The sequence below is a fragment of the Rhipicephalus microplus genome, chromosome 6 (genome assembly GCF_043290135.1).
Source record: "Rhipicephalus microplus isolate Deutch F79 chromosome 6, USDA_Rmic, whole genome shotgun sequence".
In the NCBI taxonomy this organism is placed as follows: Eukaryota; Metazoa; Arthropoda; class Arachnida; order Ixodida; family Ixodidae; genus Rhipicephalus; species Rhipicephalus microplus.
The window spans coordinates 92,891,239-92,906,266 of NC_134705.1; the positions used below are offsets into that span (position 1 = coordinate 92,891,239).

Sequence of the window (15,028 nt, forward strand, 5' to 3'; positions counted from 1 at the left end):
TCCATGCGTCTGTTCGTGCGCCCGTCCCTGCGTTCGTTCATGCATCCGCCCCTGCGTCCGTTCATGCGTCCATCCAGGCATCTGTCTGTGTGTCCGTTCGTCCATCTATTCAACACTCCAAGTCCCACCATCTCGCATCTTTTTATCATATATTCCCCATATAGAAGTACCGCCATTCAGTGGACATTCCAAGGACTAAACGAGAGGTGGCACACGCACACTTTCTTACGGCTTGCGCTTCGGGTCTACTTCCCACCTTCAACCACCTTGAGTTCATGGTATATACTAGTTCACTGTATTCATGGCAATGCGGCCCAATGCTCGCTAAACCTTTCTAAAACCAAGGAGGTTACGTCCAGCGAGTATAACGTAGCAACCTTTTCCTGTCAGATAGCGCTCAATGTACATGCCAGTGGCTGCTAATGTGAAATGAGAGACAGGAGGATTCAGCTTTTAATTCCTTACGGCTTGCGCTTCGTATCTGCTTCCCCCCTTTAACCACTTCGAATTCATGCATGGTATATGCTAGTTCATTGTATTCGTGGCACTGCGGCTCAACGCTCGCTAGACCTTTCTAAAACTAGGGAGGTTACACCCAGCGAGTATAATGTTGCAACCATTTCTTGTCCGATAGTGCTCAATGTACATGCCAATGGCTGCTAATAAGAATCGCAGCGTGCGCGTTGACTAAAAGCCAAATGCTCCTGTCTCTCATTCCCCATTAGCAGCTATTGTCGTGTACATTGAGCACTATTTTTTATTGTTAAACAACGCACAGAAAAAATCTCTCACCAGCACCAACTTGGAGGTCAAATGTTATACCTATTTCGGGTATGATCCACTGGTGGTTACGTACTACGAGGGACGCACAAGCCATGCCATAAGGAGCTTCGCCCCTAAAAACCCAACCATTATTAATGGCAAAGTAACGAATTTCACCCAAATTAAGCCGTGAGACCAAAACACACCATACACTGTTTTGCGTTGCGATAGTGACACCAGGAAAAGACTTTACAACCAACTTTTAGAGAAGGAAAGTTAAGTCGAGCTTGGTGCAATGTAAAACTGTTATGTGTTGAAAACTGCTCCAATTTAGAAGAGGCCACTGTCATTGGCCATAGTGTATCCTAAAAAAACATGTTTTTTTCTAGTTTTGGATCCGTGGAACCCTTGGAGTCCATGGCTTCTCATTTTAAAACCACTCTACAAGACCATAAATCATGACAATGGGTTCCTACTAACTACAGCATTATCAAGCTCATTGTCGTTCAACAGGATTGAGAGCTGGACAATTTGGTGACTGAAAACTATACCATACGGTCAAGTAGTGCAACATTGGCGGGGTTAAAGGGGACAAGAACAATGCTACATTCGACACACACAAAAGCGGAACAAATATGAGCGCGATTGAAGCGAGTGTCATCCTTCTTGCCGCCTTTGTCCCCGTCGAAATTGGGCTGCTTCACGTACGATATAATGACTATTGCCATCGTTAACAGTACGACGAAAACAAGGGGATATGAAGCAAGTTGTGTGACTGGCTATAGGGTGTGATAACCCTCAAATGCTTTTTCCTGCTGACGCAAGCAGTTGAGCAAGCGGTAATTTATTGTTGAAACCGAGAGAGAGAGAGAGATAAATAAAGTTTATCCGGTGACCAGGTGCGTCTTCTCTTCACCCAGAGGTGGGTGACTGCCTCATTCCAGGTAGCTATGGCTAGCAGCCGACAGCCCAGATCTTTTCATCAGCCGGAGCTGGTGCTCAGAGTTTAGCGACGTCAGCAACGCCTCCCACTGGACTTCTGTGGTTGCTTGTCCGTTCTTTTCACCCATAAAAGCGTAAAATTGCACCTATCCACTTAGATGGCTCTTTGGACATCCACCGTGAGTACGCGAACACCGAACTAGAGAGGGCGTGACATGTCACAGGTAGTTTTGAAACTTGCTAGACATTGAACAAAGCGTACACGATGATCGAACATTTGACTTAGGAGTTGCGGCCACACTTACTTTCCGTGGTCGTACGCAAGGTGAGTATGCTTGTCAGGCTGTGGATTGGCACTTGGAGCAGCCACGAAGAAAGCCGCTGCGAAAGGTTATCAAAATGAAGAGACGTTCCAAACCCTAAGACTGAGCGTGGGAAAGCGTTAGGAATTATGATGATGGCGTTCAATTGTCCTACAAGTCATATGTGCGGTTAACGGACATTGAAATGGCATCACAATCTTTATTTTACAAAATCAATGAGCTATTGACAATACCTAGAGTTATCAACAGGCCGATGTGTGGATTTTGAAGTGTGCTTGTATAATGTCTTAAGCATGCACATCCCTACAGGTCGCAGCGCCGGGCAAAGTCGAGTTTTGAGTCGCTCATTTTATGTGTACTTATTCTTAGCATCGAGCGGGTTCAATCTTTAGCGTTTGTTCGAGAGGCGAAACGAAGATAACTGATAGCGTTGCCATAGGTACTTTTCGTTCGGTGTGGAGAATTAAGGCAAATCATGTGTGTTCATGCGTGCCTATGCCTGATGTATGTTAAGTTGTACAAATGTATCCAAATGCAAAGCTGCTCCCGATGATCAACCAGATAAACTATCACGGTCACTTAGGCACTCTCCTAAAGGAAATTGAAGGCAAAAGCCATCTCTTTTTTTGTTTCTCAGACAATGTATTGGCGTTCCACAGCCCACTCCAAATGCTTTCTGCCCTTACGTGGTTTGGCGTTGTCTCCAAGATCGGAGGAATCGCAAACTTCCTGCTTCTCGCCAAACGTTTAGCTTCCTCCATGTTTCGCCCACCACAGACAAGGCAACAATGTTGCGTAATGGCATCCTCATGTGACGTCACTGTGACACCGTTATCACGCCATCACGCGGTGATTGTTTGCATCACTCGTGTTGAGAGTGAGGTCGACGGTCAATTTGTGCGTTTGATGAGACGTCCAGAGCTCGCCTTGAAAACGCAGATAATGGCGAAAAATCGCGGAATGTAAAACTCGACCCCCCCCCCCCCCCCTACTTATTGGTGAATTAGTTGACGAGAAAAATGACGACTTGGAAGGAGCGTAATTTTCGGGCGTCCGTAGCTCTATCGACACACGACACTTTATTTAAGCGGTGTTGCGAGTTATTCAGTGTCGTCGTCGCCCAACCGCCTACATATATGAGCATTAACTCGACGAAAAAAAATTGTTTTTAAGGGCTCATCGCTATTGGCCAGCTGGCTAGGGTAACCAAATTCACCGAGCGATGATTGGCAGAAAGAGATTTTACCAGCTAATCGGCCGAGAGGAGTTTTTCTGAGCAAGGATTTAGCAGTAGCATAGCGGCCAACATGGGCAAAATGTAGCTCAGAAATTTACCGAACTTGAGTTGGGGAATTGAGTCGTTGTCCTCTTGAATGCGTCAATGTTGTTGCAGCGTAAATAAAAGAAGGCCAGTTTCTTGTTTATTTTAGTGCTTCCATATAGAATACCGCTCGCCATTGACACATTTTTTTTGGAGTATAAAACATTAAAGTTTATCTGTATGGAGATTCGTTAGGTTAGTAGTGCTCTACGTATGTGGCATCAGACAAGGTACAAAAAGGGTCTTCCAAGACTTCATTGAAAGGAAAGCTTCTCGTGCAAACATTCTCACTCTGTAAGCCCATATCGTTCGCACTGTACTCACATCCGATGCAAGTGGTAGCATCGAACTCGAACTGCTTCAGCAGCATGGTTTCACTGTCCTTGAGAACAACTTCGGCAGCCTTGGTGTTGTGCTGCTTGGCGACCAGCGGGCCGAGACTCTGCTCCTTGGGCAGTTCGTAGCCAGCGGGAATCTGGACGTTGCCGAAGTCGGCCTGCGGTGTGCATAATGCCACATTCCTTCTTCAAGTTTTGTTGTGACACTGTTGCATCGTAGTTTCTGCCTTGTGCGAACCACAACGAATGACCAAGAACGTCGAGATAATCTTGGAACTTTCCTATGTGACTACGGGCACAACGCGAACGTTACAATTCCTTCTGGAACTTACGAGGCCGCTAGCGATAACGCTAGAATATTCGACGCCACATGCATAAATACCGACGTGCTTCACCTTTTGTCAGTTGATCGACCGCCGGCGCTCAGTTCGCCGCTTTAAGTGTTTGTGTGTATTGCCGTAATCAGATTTTCCGTTTTCCGGTCACAAGTTCGGCCAAATAAGCAGTTTCATCTTGGACATACCGACGACTGCCTTCGCCAACGTCACGGCTACGTGGCAATATTACAAGAAAAACATGACAATAGGAATGAATGAACAACGCCGTAGTTAGGTCACCTTTGCTGTAGGAGGCACAAATTAACAGAAACATAAATTATTATTGCCGCCAGTATTATCTGTTTGCACCCTACTGTATATTTTTATGAGCAGTCATAATTTCGGTGCATGAAGAATTAGGCTATTGGATTCCCGACGCAATCGCATCTATTGTGGCACCTGTATTGTATGTCGTCTTTTTTGTAGTATACGAAACTGTGCATTTTCCGTGCAATCGGTTAAACTAACTCCTGAATATGTGGCTTTCTTCTTCGTGAAACTATTGAAGGAATTCATCTTACGCCCGTATTAAATATATATCCCGCTTCGCAAAGCCTGAACGACGCTGTTTTATGAGGAAATTTCCTATATAAATGCTATCAAGAGAGTTCTCTTGCTACCTTTCCTATGCCTGAAAAAGGGCGCCGCATGGTGCTTGGTGTGACTAACGAAAAAGGTTGCCCGCGTCTGCACTCACTGCATAAACACAATCCTAATCATGTACATGTACACACGTAAATGAGACACGTAGTAATTTTCATTGTGCTCTTGTCTGCACGCCCTGCCCTTGTACGATGAACAGCTGAACTTTAAGCATAGGTTATCAGTGAAGCATGCTTGTAAGTTTTTTTCTGGATACAGTGTTATATCATATACAAGGAAGACTTCGTTCGTTGGAAATGCTTGGAAATACTTGGAGATCATTGATTTATTTATCTGAGCACCGCTTCCATAATTTCTTTACGCAACAGAATGGTGAGAGAACGTACGATTTTACTAGAACAGGTGGTAATTGACCTAGTGATGTATTTCATACAGTTATAAAGTTTACTATGTCAACAGGGACGAATACCAAAAATAGCGTGTTGCAAATAGAAGAAGAAAACAAAAAAATGCCACATTCGGTAATACTACTGCGAAAGGTTGACGTGATAGGGTATTAGATATATTGCAAATAACAGCAATAACCAGGGAAAGAAGAATGTACTACATTCAACTATTCTTTCTAAAGTTAATATAGTGACAATGCCAGGACTGCACAACTAGCGCAGGACAAAAAAAATTGATGAACGGAGATTACCAGTAGAGGACACTTTGCAGTAGGAGGGCTTGCCTGAATTAGGGTCCTAACCGCCCCAACGAATACAAGTTCTCATCTTGAAAATACTGGCTGGGACGATATTCTCTCTTCAACGATTTTGATCACATGGATTTGTGTTAGCACAAAGCAGAAACAGATAGAATGAAAGAAAGAGCAGAAAGCAAGTGGTCTTGGACATTAGGCCCCTTGTTCGACAGGTGTTTAGTGCCTGACCATTTGATTCCTAATCTTTATTCACAGTCTTTGTACCTTGTTGGCGCTAACGGGATCCCTTAGATGAGAATCATCGTGCCCTACACGAGTGTTATTTTATCCAACTAAAATTAGGACAGATGGTTAAGCTCAATAATCATCGGAATTATGATTGGTGACTACGTCATCAGGCTGTAGTTTTATCTGTTAACTCTCAAGAAGACATGTAAGCATGCTTTCATGAGTGATACTGACTCGAAAATTATAAGCCCCCTACCACTCCTTCCCTGCACATTGAGTGTCGAAGCATCGCTTTTTCAAAGAGTCTTCTACATGCTGAGTAGAACGGAACCCACTCCTGGTATTGACAAGTGGTCCTGATACACCTACGCATCGTCGCCACGTGATGATTGCCGCATTATCATCCTCACTGTGAGCTGAGGCAGCTAAATTCAATAGGGTTCACTATATAAACTACGCATAAAAATGAAAAAAAAACGCGTGTGAAGATGACCACACAGGCTCGCTTACACCAAACTGTTTGCAGTAAATGCCGAAAGACTTGTAGTCGGTGATCTTCTTAGCCAACGTCAGCCGCACCTTGGCGCTCTTGTAAGACTTCAACACCTTGACGCTGCGAAGTTATTGGATCATACCACGTGAGTAACATTACAATACTAAAATTGAAGAAAAGCAGTGAGTTTCCGTGATAAGGCATAACGTTAACACTAATGGCGAAGTATTATGGCAATAGACATGTGGGCGAATTTTTTTAGTCAGGTGGCAATATGCGTTCGCTCACTAACTAAATTGACAAATATGAAAACGGCTGCAGTATTGGGAAATGCGATTGGGCTCATCTTATGCTATGAACATGAACAGTGGATGACGCGACCCGATTGGGATGATGAGGGCCGTCAGAGGGTAAGAATGATTCGTACTGCCCTTATAAATCTGCGAACACTCGTCTCCATAGTTTGCGTATAATTTGCGCAGCCGTCATGCTAGGCGTAAAAAAGGCGGACAAGGACGGGTATCTATCTATCTATCTATCTATCTATCTATCTATCTATCTATCTATCTATCTATCTATCTATCTATCTATCTATCTATCTATCTATCTATCTATCTATCTATCTATCTATCTATCTATCTATCTATCTATCTATCTATCTATCTATCTATCTATCTATCTATCTATCTATCTATCTATCTATCTATCTATCTATCTATCTATCTATCTATCTATCTATCTATCTATCTATCTATCTATCTATCTATCTATCTATCTATCTATCTATCTATCTATCTATCTATCTATCTATCTATCTATCTATCTATCTATCTATCTATCTATCTATCTATCTATCTATCTATCTATCTATCTATCTATCTATCTATCTATCTATCTATCTATCTATCTATCTATCTATCTATCTATCTATCCCGTATAGTCCGAGACTATTGACCCTCTATAGAAGTTACTCTTTGCCTTGTTAGTTCCGTGGCGCCTTGTTAACTCTATTTTCATCCGAAGTAGTTCTAAACGGGAGAGTGGATTTTCACTTTCGTGACCTGGACACTTGCCGCGCACCTCACACTCACCTTCCGTGTTCGTCGAGGAGCTGGTCGCCTTTCTTGTCCAGAGCAGTGGTGTGGCTAGCCCAGAAGTGGGCCGCTGTTACGGCGAGGTAATGGAGAAGTGTTGAAAAGCTTTCCATAGTCGCAGTGTGGTACAGCATTGACACAAGGGTGTCTATTTTTTTTCGTGTTTTCTTCGCCTTTGCTCCCAATTTTTACCTGTTCTTCAGCATCGTGATTATGGTAAAAAAAAACTTTATATTTTTTTAAACACGCAGCTGACTGCATCCTTTCTTGTTAGCGAAGGCGTATTTTATAGAAGCAGGATTGCTTTTTCCTTACCACGACTCATTAACTATCAGTTCCCAGTAACTTCTTCGATTCATCGCTTAGTGCTTATGGCGTTTCCGGGGGTTTCACAGAGATTAGGGAAATGGTAGAGAGGGGAGGCCCGTCTGAATACCTTGTCCATCTTCCAGGATTTTCGAATATATTAGCTGATTATGAATTTTGATGCCTTATACTCGGCTTCAAGAATCATACTTCCCATCATACAGCCCCAATTTTACCCTCTTCACCCCCCTCCCTCCCCTATGAGAATCCTGCATACTTTCTAGTGTGTGGCGCACGGTACTACGGTTTTAGTCTAACAGATACATATACACCTCGCAGGAAATCAATGAAACAAGACGGCTTGTTACCGGGTCCTTTGCCGTCATAGTTGAGGCCCGAGATGACGATGCTGGTATCGTTGGCGACGTACACGGTGCCGGTGAACCCGTGAGCAAACGTCTTGATGTCGCCGAGGCTCTTGCCGTAGTAGACGCTCAAGACTACTGCGGAGGAACCAGAAGCGAGGAAGCTTCCGATGAGCATACACGTGCAAACGATTTTTATATCAACCTAGCGCATTTCATTCTTCTCACCCGTTTCCCCAGTACAAAAGAAAACAAGCTCTGCTGTCATTAAAAAATAAAAATAAATAAGTGATGACGTGTTTCCCAGAAGGGTCCGCCATCGATTCTCAGCTTTCCGTGATAAATGGGCCCAGTGAACTGTTCTTTGAATGCGATACCAAGGGGGCTTGCTTGCTGCTATCGGTAAAATCATACGTGGCTATAACCCTGCTCAAGAAGAAGAAGTTGACATGGACCAGACACGTAGCGCAGTATCAGCATAAGCGGTGGCCGTTGGGAGAAACGAACTGAATTCCAAGAGAAAGCTTCAACAGTGTGCTTGATTGGGCTGGTTGATGCTGCCTAGCAGACGACGAATTAAACACCGTGAAGAAGAGGACGATTGAAAAGAGAACAGAAATACGTTTAAACATCGTAACTTCAGAGCAGTGTCTGTGTTCCCTTTTTGATCATCCCATCCTTCACGCTGTTTTAGTCGCTGTCTACCGAGGTAAGGAAAGCGCGTGAGGAGGAGAAAGAAAATTAAGGGAGCAGACAAGAATAAGAAGCTTGCAGGTATGACATGGTAGCGTTGGGTACAGCGCCGAGTTGATTGGCGGAACAGGGGAGAGGCCTTTGCCCTGCAGGTGGCGTAGTCAGGCTGGTGATAATTATGCTGATAACCACGCTCATTAGCCACTAACGCGACAGGGCGTACCGAGTGCATCGCGAATTTTTTAGATGGTACCGCTGCGATGCACTTACATTGGTTAACCCTAATGAAGACATGTACATGCAACACTAACATAAGGTCTTCCAACGCCTCCTAGAAAAACTATGCCTGGAACGCCACTCTCTTTTCAATTGGGAGCTTTCTGCCAGCACAAAATCTCGGAGGCCATGTCTCCTGCCACGTGTTGCGACCGTCCGCCGCGTGGAACCACTCGCCTCCATACCGCTCAGTCACGTGGCATAACCATACCGCTCTGTCACGTGACATCACAGCTGCTCGGAGGCAACTGTGAGAGCGTTGGTGCGTTCGCCTTTGTACCGGAGCGAGAGGGCGAAATTCGAGGGTAGGACGGCACGTTCGCGGCTCACGTTCCAAGCATAATTTTTCTAGGAGGCATTGGGTCTTCATTCATACAGTAACACCAGGTCTTGTGTCATAAATGCCATGTTGCCCGTACATGCCTACCTTAGGTGACCAGAAAGAATGACCAACCCTTGTCCTCCCCCACCCTTCCCCTGCACAGCCCCTTCCCATTAGACGCTGCGTTCAAGTGAAGCGAATGATTTAATGGTGTGTAGCACAAGCTCTATTCTAGGGCTATGATTAGTACGGAGCTATAAACGCACCACCAGCGCACGTGTTGTCTCGCAAGAGAAAATAAAGTGCCATGTATGGGAGAATACTATACTTCTTGAAACTTTTACGCTGCGAGCAATATCATTTACCGAGAAGAATGTGAAGGAGTCAGTTTAGGCGCGTACAAGCCTCTGTAGAGGAGTGCAAGCATCATGAGAGTACCTACAATACTTCAAGTAGCAGTTTTGTTAAAAAAAGAATTTGGAACATGCCAGGAAAGAGAAACACAAAGATGGGACTAGCGAATACTTCTTGAAGAAGATTTCCCGGCATTCAATCTGTTCGTAAAGATATCTTGTAACAATACTGATTGTTGGCCTAGTTGGTACTTGCTTACTGACATGATTTGGCCGCAAATAATACACACACAAAGTAAAGAAACACTCAATGTCTTAAGTAACAACATGCAGCCTTAAGCAACAACATACAGCCTTAAGTAACAACATGCAGACTTAAGTAACAACTTAAGTAACAACATACAAGCCGCTTGTGCTTGTCGTTGAGTGTTTCTTTACTTTGTGTGTGTATTATTTGCGGTCAAATTATGTCAGTATGTTCGTAAAGAGCAGGTTCTTGGAAGTATAGAGAAAAAAATTAAAATATCTAGTGGCTCTTCGCCTAAGACGCCACCAAAAAAAAAGAGAAAAAAACTTTGCCGTTTTGATAAGCTCAGCGAATTCTTGTAGTCACCTTGGTAGAGATTGAAATGACCATCGCAATGTTGCCAGAATTCACAAAAGAGGCATAGCTAAGTGTCTGTAGCGATATGCATGTATATATCGGTAGCGAGTATGCTCCTGACAGGGTAGAGCGTACTCGCAGCCGGTAGCATAACGCTATTTTGCAATTTTTATTCGTAGTAATAACTTGTCGCTTGCGTTGTTGTGTTGCAAGCAGGGATAGTACAGCGTTGACAATATTCTCCTGCTGTCCCTAAGGACGCAAGTTCAATTAAGGCATTAGTGACCGAGTTTCACTGGAAGCGAATTGCTGAAAGCTTGAGTACAACACTAGGTCAATGCACGTCAAGATATCCCAGATGGTCGAAATGCCTGGAGCCCCCGACTAGGGCATCGTGCATCGTGATATCGTGCCTCTCGCACGGAAAAACCGAGACGAGAATATTGTCCTTTACTTTAACATTCTTTCATTCGTTCAATTATTGTACTTCTCCATTCTCTTTCTCAGCTGCACCGTTCACAGGACAGTTATAGGGAAGAAAGGTCTTCTTTTACTAGGTAGGGTATTCTCATTGACGTTGGTCAAGATGGCAGTAAAGAACAACTCAAGGGGACATGGCCAGTGGCCGACAGTAGGTTAAGGGTTGGCATCCAGTCGGCGGCCAGTTTAGTCGGCCAGACAAGTGAAAAAAAGTGGTTGGCCCATGACTGGCCATTGTCCAGGTTAACATTAGGTCAGCCAGCGTGCTTGGCCTGACGTTGTAAATTTACTATTTGCCAACGCCACTTGGGCAGGTGCGCGATTGGCCCACCACCATGCTTGGCCCGACGTCGTAGATTTGCCATCAGCCAACGCCATTTGGTTAGGTCGGCCGTAGGTCGGCCAGTGTGCTTGGCCCGACGTCGCAGTTTTATTTTGGGCAGACCTCTTATTTAGATCGGTGACAAATAGAAGCGCGGGCGATCATGCTTGTCATTTTGCGCGTAGTGTAAACAGAAACATACGTCTGTTCTGCGTTTTATTTTCTTTTTTGAAATATGGGCAGTAACATCACTCTAATTTCGGCATAATTGCAGTGCATGTGACACATGAAGGCCGTCTAGGTGCAATATTTTAGCTAAAATCATTGTTACACATAAATTTCAAGAAAGCGTACCAAGAAAAGGTAACATATTTGTCTCACAACTATGAATTTATTTTTTTCGCATTTTTAAAATACGCTACTATGGCCTATACGAATATAGAAATCTGGGGAATAGTAGTGACAGCTGCAATCACTTTAACTGTTGATTCTACAGGAGACAACATGCGAACAGCGTGGTTTAAAGTTCGGTGAGTATATCTGCCTTAATTCCTCGTAAAATACACATTAGGACGACAGAGAAAGCGCAGTGTCATGTCCTTTAAAAGGTGTTAAACATACGTGACTCCTTAAGAAGCTCTCCCGCCTGTCCCTATACGAACTCCAGCGCATCGATCGTGTGAGGCTTAGAGGTGTAAGGCCTAAAGAATGGAATGTAGCAAAATCTTTGTGAACAGGAAAGGGTGCAATACTCCGGCCATGGTTTCGTTCTTTTTGCTGTTATTAAGAGGTGAGAGGTACAACGCTTTGACTGAGAGGTTATTGAGAGGTACAACGCTCTGACTGAATACAGAACCGCTTTTGATTGAACTGCAGTTTTATTGCCGACACCTCGACACCAACTTCAGGGGGGGGGGGGTGCTCTAAAGAAAAGCACAGTATTTCTCTTGCAGTATCTGAGTTCATCGCTCCGCTATTCGAGCTATAGCAATAGCATGCCATGATTTGCGATACTTGTACAACTGTACGCAATTTAAGCACTACCTTTGAACGAGTGATCAGTTTGCCTTTTTGCGTGCTATACAGCTGCTCCCATCATTTTTAGGCTGAAAATATTGCTGTGCTCTGTCACGGAATTGAAAGTTCCGTTATATATAGCTTGTAGAAAATACTGACGGGAAGCGCACATTTTCCCGACCAATTTAGCTCCTTTTAGCGTAGGTCTTAATGTTTACAATACTGTTTAAAAAAGTAATCAGTTTCACCTTTGTTTTGCTTGGTTGGAATGTCTGTTTGCATAATTGGCTTCAGCAGGAAAACTCTTAAACTACTAATCACCTTTGGCCTTATTAGCTTGAAAGCAAGTGAACTTTTTTTCTAAGAAATCTTGGAGTGGTGCTTCAATGGCTTGATGGCTGAGCTCATCATGATCTTTCTTGTATTTATTTTCTTGTATTTATAGGCTGCCTCATGGTAAATCGAGTTGGTACATAAATACAGGACATCCGCAACGTAAAAAAAAAAAATGGTTGGTTGAAACCCAGGACAAGGAAGGTGGCTGATCGCTCAGGTATCACGGAGGGAGCATCCACGACTCGCCCGTGTTTGTGGAAAGAATTCGTGTAAATATATGTTTTTGATCCATGAACATGTGACGTGAGCTTCATTAATTTTCCTATAGTTTCAAATACCTATGACCTACAGTGGCTGCTACTGACGTGAGCTGATATTTTCTTGTGGGGTACAGTGAGGTGCAATCATACTTTATGTATGTTCGTGTATGGGTTCGTAGGTGTGCATGCAGATGAATACAATGCCGTAGGCGTGCAAACTAAAAAAAAATCAAGAAGGGGCTATAGCTACTCCCCCCCCCCCTCATGCCCTCGGGGCTATGCCCTAGTGACCGCCAGCTGGCCACGTGCTAATTTTCACTGGACCGAACGGGGCCCTACGGAGGCTGGCACACGGCCAGGTCAGTCAATAAGGTCGGACCTACGTCGGCGGCCATCACATCGACCGACGCGAGGTCCGTGTCAGTCCCCATACGTGGGCAGACCTCGGCAGCTGACCTATGGCCAACGCCGGCCAGGTTGGCCAGCGACCTCGGGCCAGCGTTGCGCCGAGCTCTTTTGTACCATTCGGAAAGGACAAGGCAGAAGTAGGCATGTTGTGCAATGAGGAATTACGTTGCGTTCTTGCCAAATAAGTAGGACTCGCAAGATAAACAAAGGGAGCACAACGACGCTCCCATTGTGTATACAACAATAGGAACCACAAAGAAGCCTAATGCTTAGTACACAGAGGCCTCATTTATCTTGTTCCTGATTTTAAATCACGTGCCTCTCCCGCTGCTATGGAGAAAGTAAAGAAATAATAGAGGAAACGTACCTTGCGGGGCGGCGCAGAGCACGAGACTCACTTGGATTAGCTGGCGGGCCATGGTTTGGTTTGGAAAAACTTTATTGACAAGTCCGAAGGCGTGCGCCCTAGCACACGGCGGGCCGCTCCCACGATGGGACAGTAAGGCCGAGCCCTAGCGCCGCATCGTGGGCCCTCTGGACAGCCCAAAGTTGCGATGTTATGTCTGGACTCCGGAGAGCGGAGTCCCACTTTCTGGACGATGCTGTATCGGTGCCACGTACCGAAGGGCACTCCCAGAGCATGTGGTGTAAGGTGGCTAAACCGCCACATTTTGTACACGAGTTGGTTAAATAAACATCAGGATAAAGCTTGTGAAGAAAGGCAGGGTTAGGGTACGTTTCTGTTTGAAGTAATCGCAATGTAAGCGCCTGCGCTCTATTTAGCTTCGCATGTGGAGGTGGAAAGATTCTCCTATCCATAGCGAAATGTTGGGTTATTTCATTATATGTAGTTGGCGGATCCCTGTTTACGAAATCTCCAGTTCGACCCAAAGGTCCTCCATGGCCGCGGACAGCTAACCCTCGCGCCCTGGAGTGGGCCAACTCATTGAGATTTATGATCCCTCCGTCCATGTTTCCCATATGAGCTGGGAACCATGTAATGGTATGGGTTGTAAGCAACTTATCACCGAGTATATTTTTGGCCTCTTTGCACACAGCTCCAACACTGAAGGCACGAATGGCAGCTCTAGAATCGCTAAATATGTGTTCATTACGCTGATCTAAAAGAGCCAAGGCGATGGCAACCTGCTCAGCTGCATTGGCAGTTCTGGCGCATACCGACGCCGCATTAATTGTAATGCCTTTGTGGTTGATTGCCACTACCGTGAATCGGTCTCTCTGGCCATCATATTGCGCCGCGTCTACGAAACAGGCCCCCCCGTCAAGATCCGCAACTTGGCGAAGAAGGGCCCGAGCGCGCGCTCTCCTCCTTCCAACATTACGTTGGGGATGCATGTTCCGCGGGGCAGGCGAGACAATGATGTTTTCCTTCTGATCCCTCGTCAACCCTTGGTACAGAGCCTCAATCTGAGCTGGTGGAATACCCATTTCTGCGAGAATCATCCTCCCCGCTTTTGAGCCAGACAGCCTAATTACCTGTGTTCTTTCTTGTGCTTCCGCAATTTCCTCCAATGTATTATGAATTCCCAACTGCAGGAGACGATTGGTGTGGGTGTAGTTGGGGAGCCCAAGGGCATTCTTTACAGCTCTCCTGATCATTGCATTAAGCTTGTCCCTTTCCATTCTCTTCCAGACATGCATTGCCGCCACATATGCAAAATGACACAGCAGAAAAGCATGTATAAGCCTGACCAAGTTGTCCTCTGATAGTCCTGTCCTTCGGTTAGCCACCCGTCTTATGAGCCTAATAACACTGTCTGTCTTTTTTTCCAACCTTTTAATCGTGATGGTGTTGGTGCCCGTTGCTTCTAGCGTCATACCTAAGATCCGAATGGAAGCGACTTTGGGGATTGATCGTCCACTTTTGGTACGTAAGTGGATGTCATTTTCTAGGGGCGGCACCCAGCCTCGCGGTCGACGGCCCCTCCTGACCGGTTTATAGAGGAGAAGCTCAGACTTTTCCGGAGAGCAAGAAAGGCCTGTGTCTTCCAGAAAACTCTCGGTAGTGGACAAGGCAGAAGTAGGCATGTTGTGCAATGAGGAATTACGTTGCGTTCTTGCCAAATAAGTAGGACTCGCAA

At 45.1% G+C, this 15,028-nt stretch overlaps 1 protein-coding gene across 1 annotated transcript in view; it reads right to left on the reverse strand.

Annotated features, from left to right (window-relative positions):
• Positions 1–8,091, reverse strand: part of LOC119168531 (protein Skeletor, isoforms B/C-like) — a 38,060-nt gene extending 29,969 nt beyond the window's left edge. Inside the window, exons 1-5 of the mRNA XM_075866217.1 lie at positions 7,859–8,091; positions 7,182–7,254; positions 6,108–6,210; positions 3,673–3,844; positions 2,010–2,085 (exon numbers count right to left, since the gene is read on the reverse strand). Coding sequence (XP_075722332.1) covers positions 2,010–2,085; positions 3,673–3,844; positions 6,108–6,210; positions 7,182–7,254; positions 7,859–8,033 — 599 coding nt within the window. The 5' untranslated portion in view covers positions 8,034–8,091. The remainder of the gene's footprint in view (positions 1–2,009; positions 2,086–3,672; positions 3,845–6,107; positions 6,211–7,181; positions 7,255–7,858) is intronic.
• Positions 8,092–15,028: the final 6,937 nt, after the last annotated feature.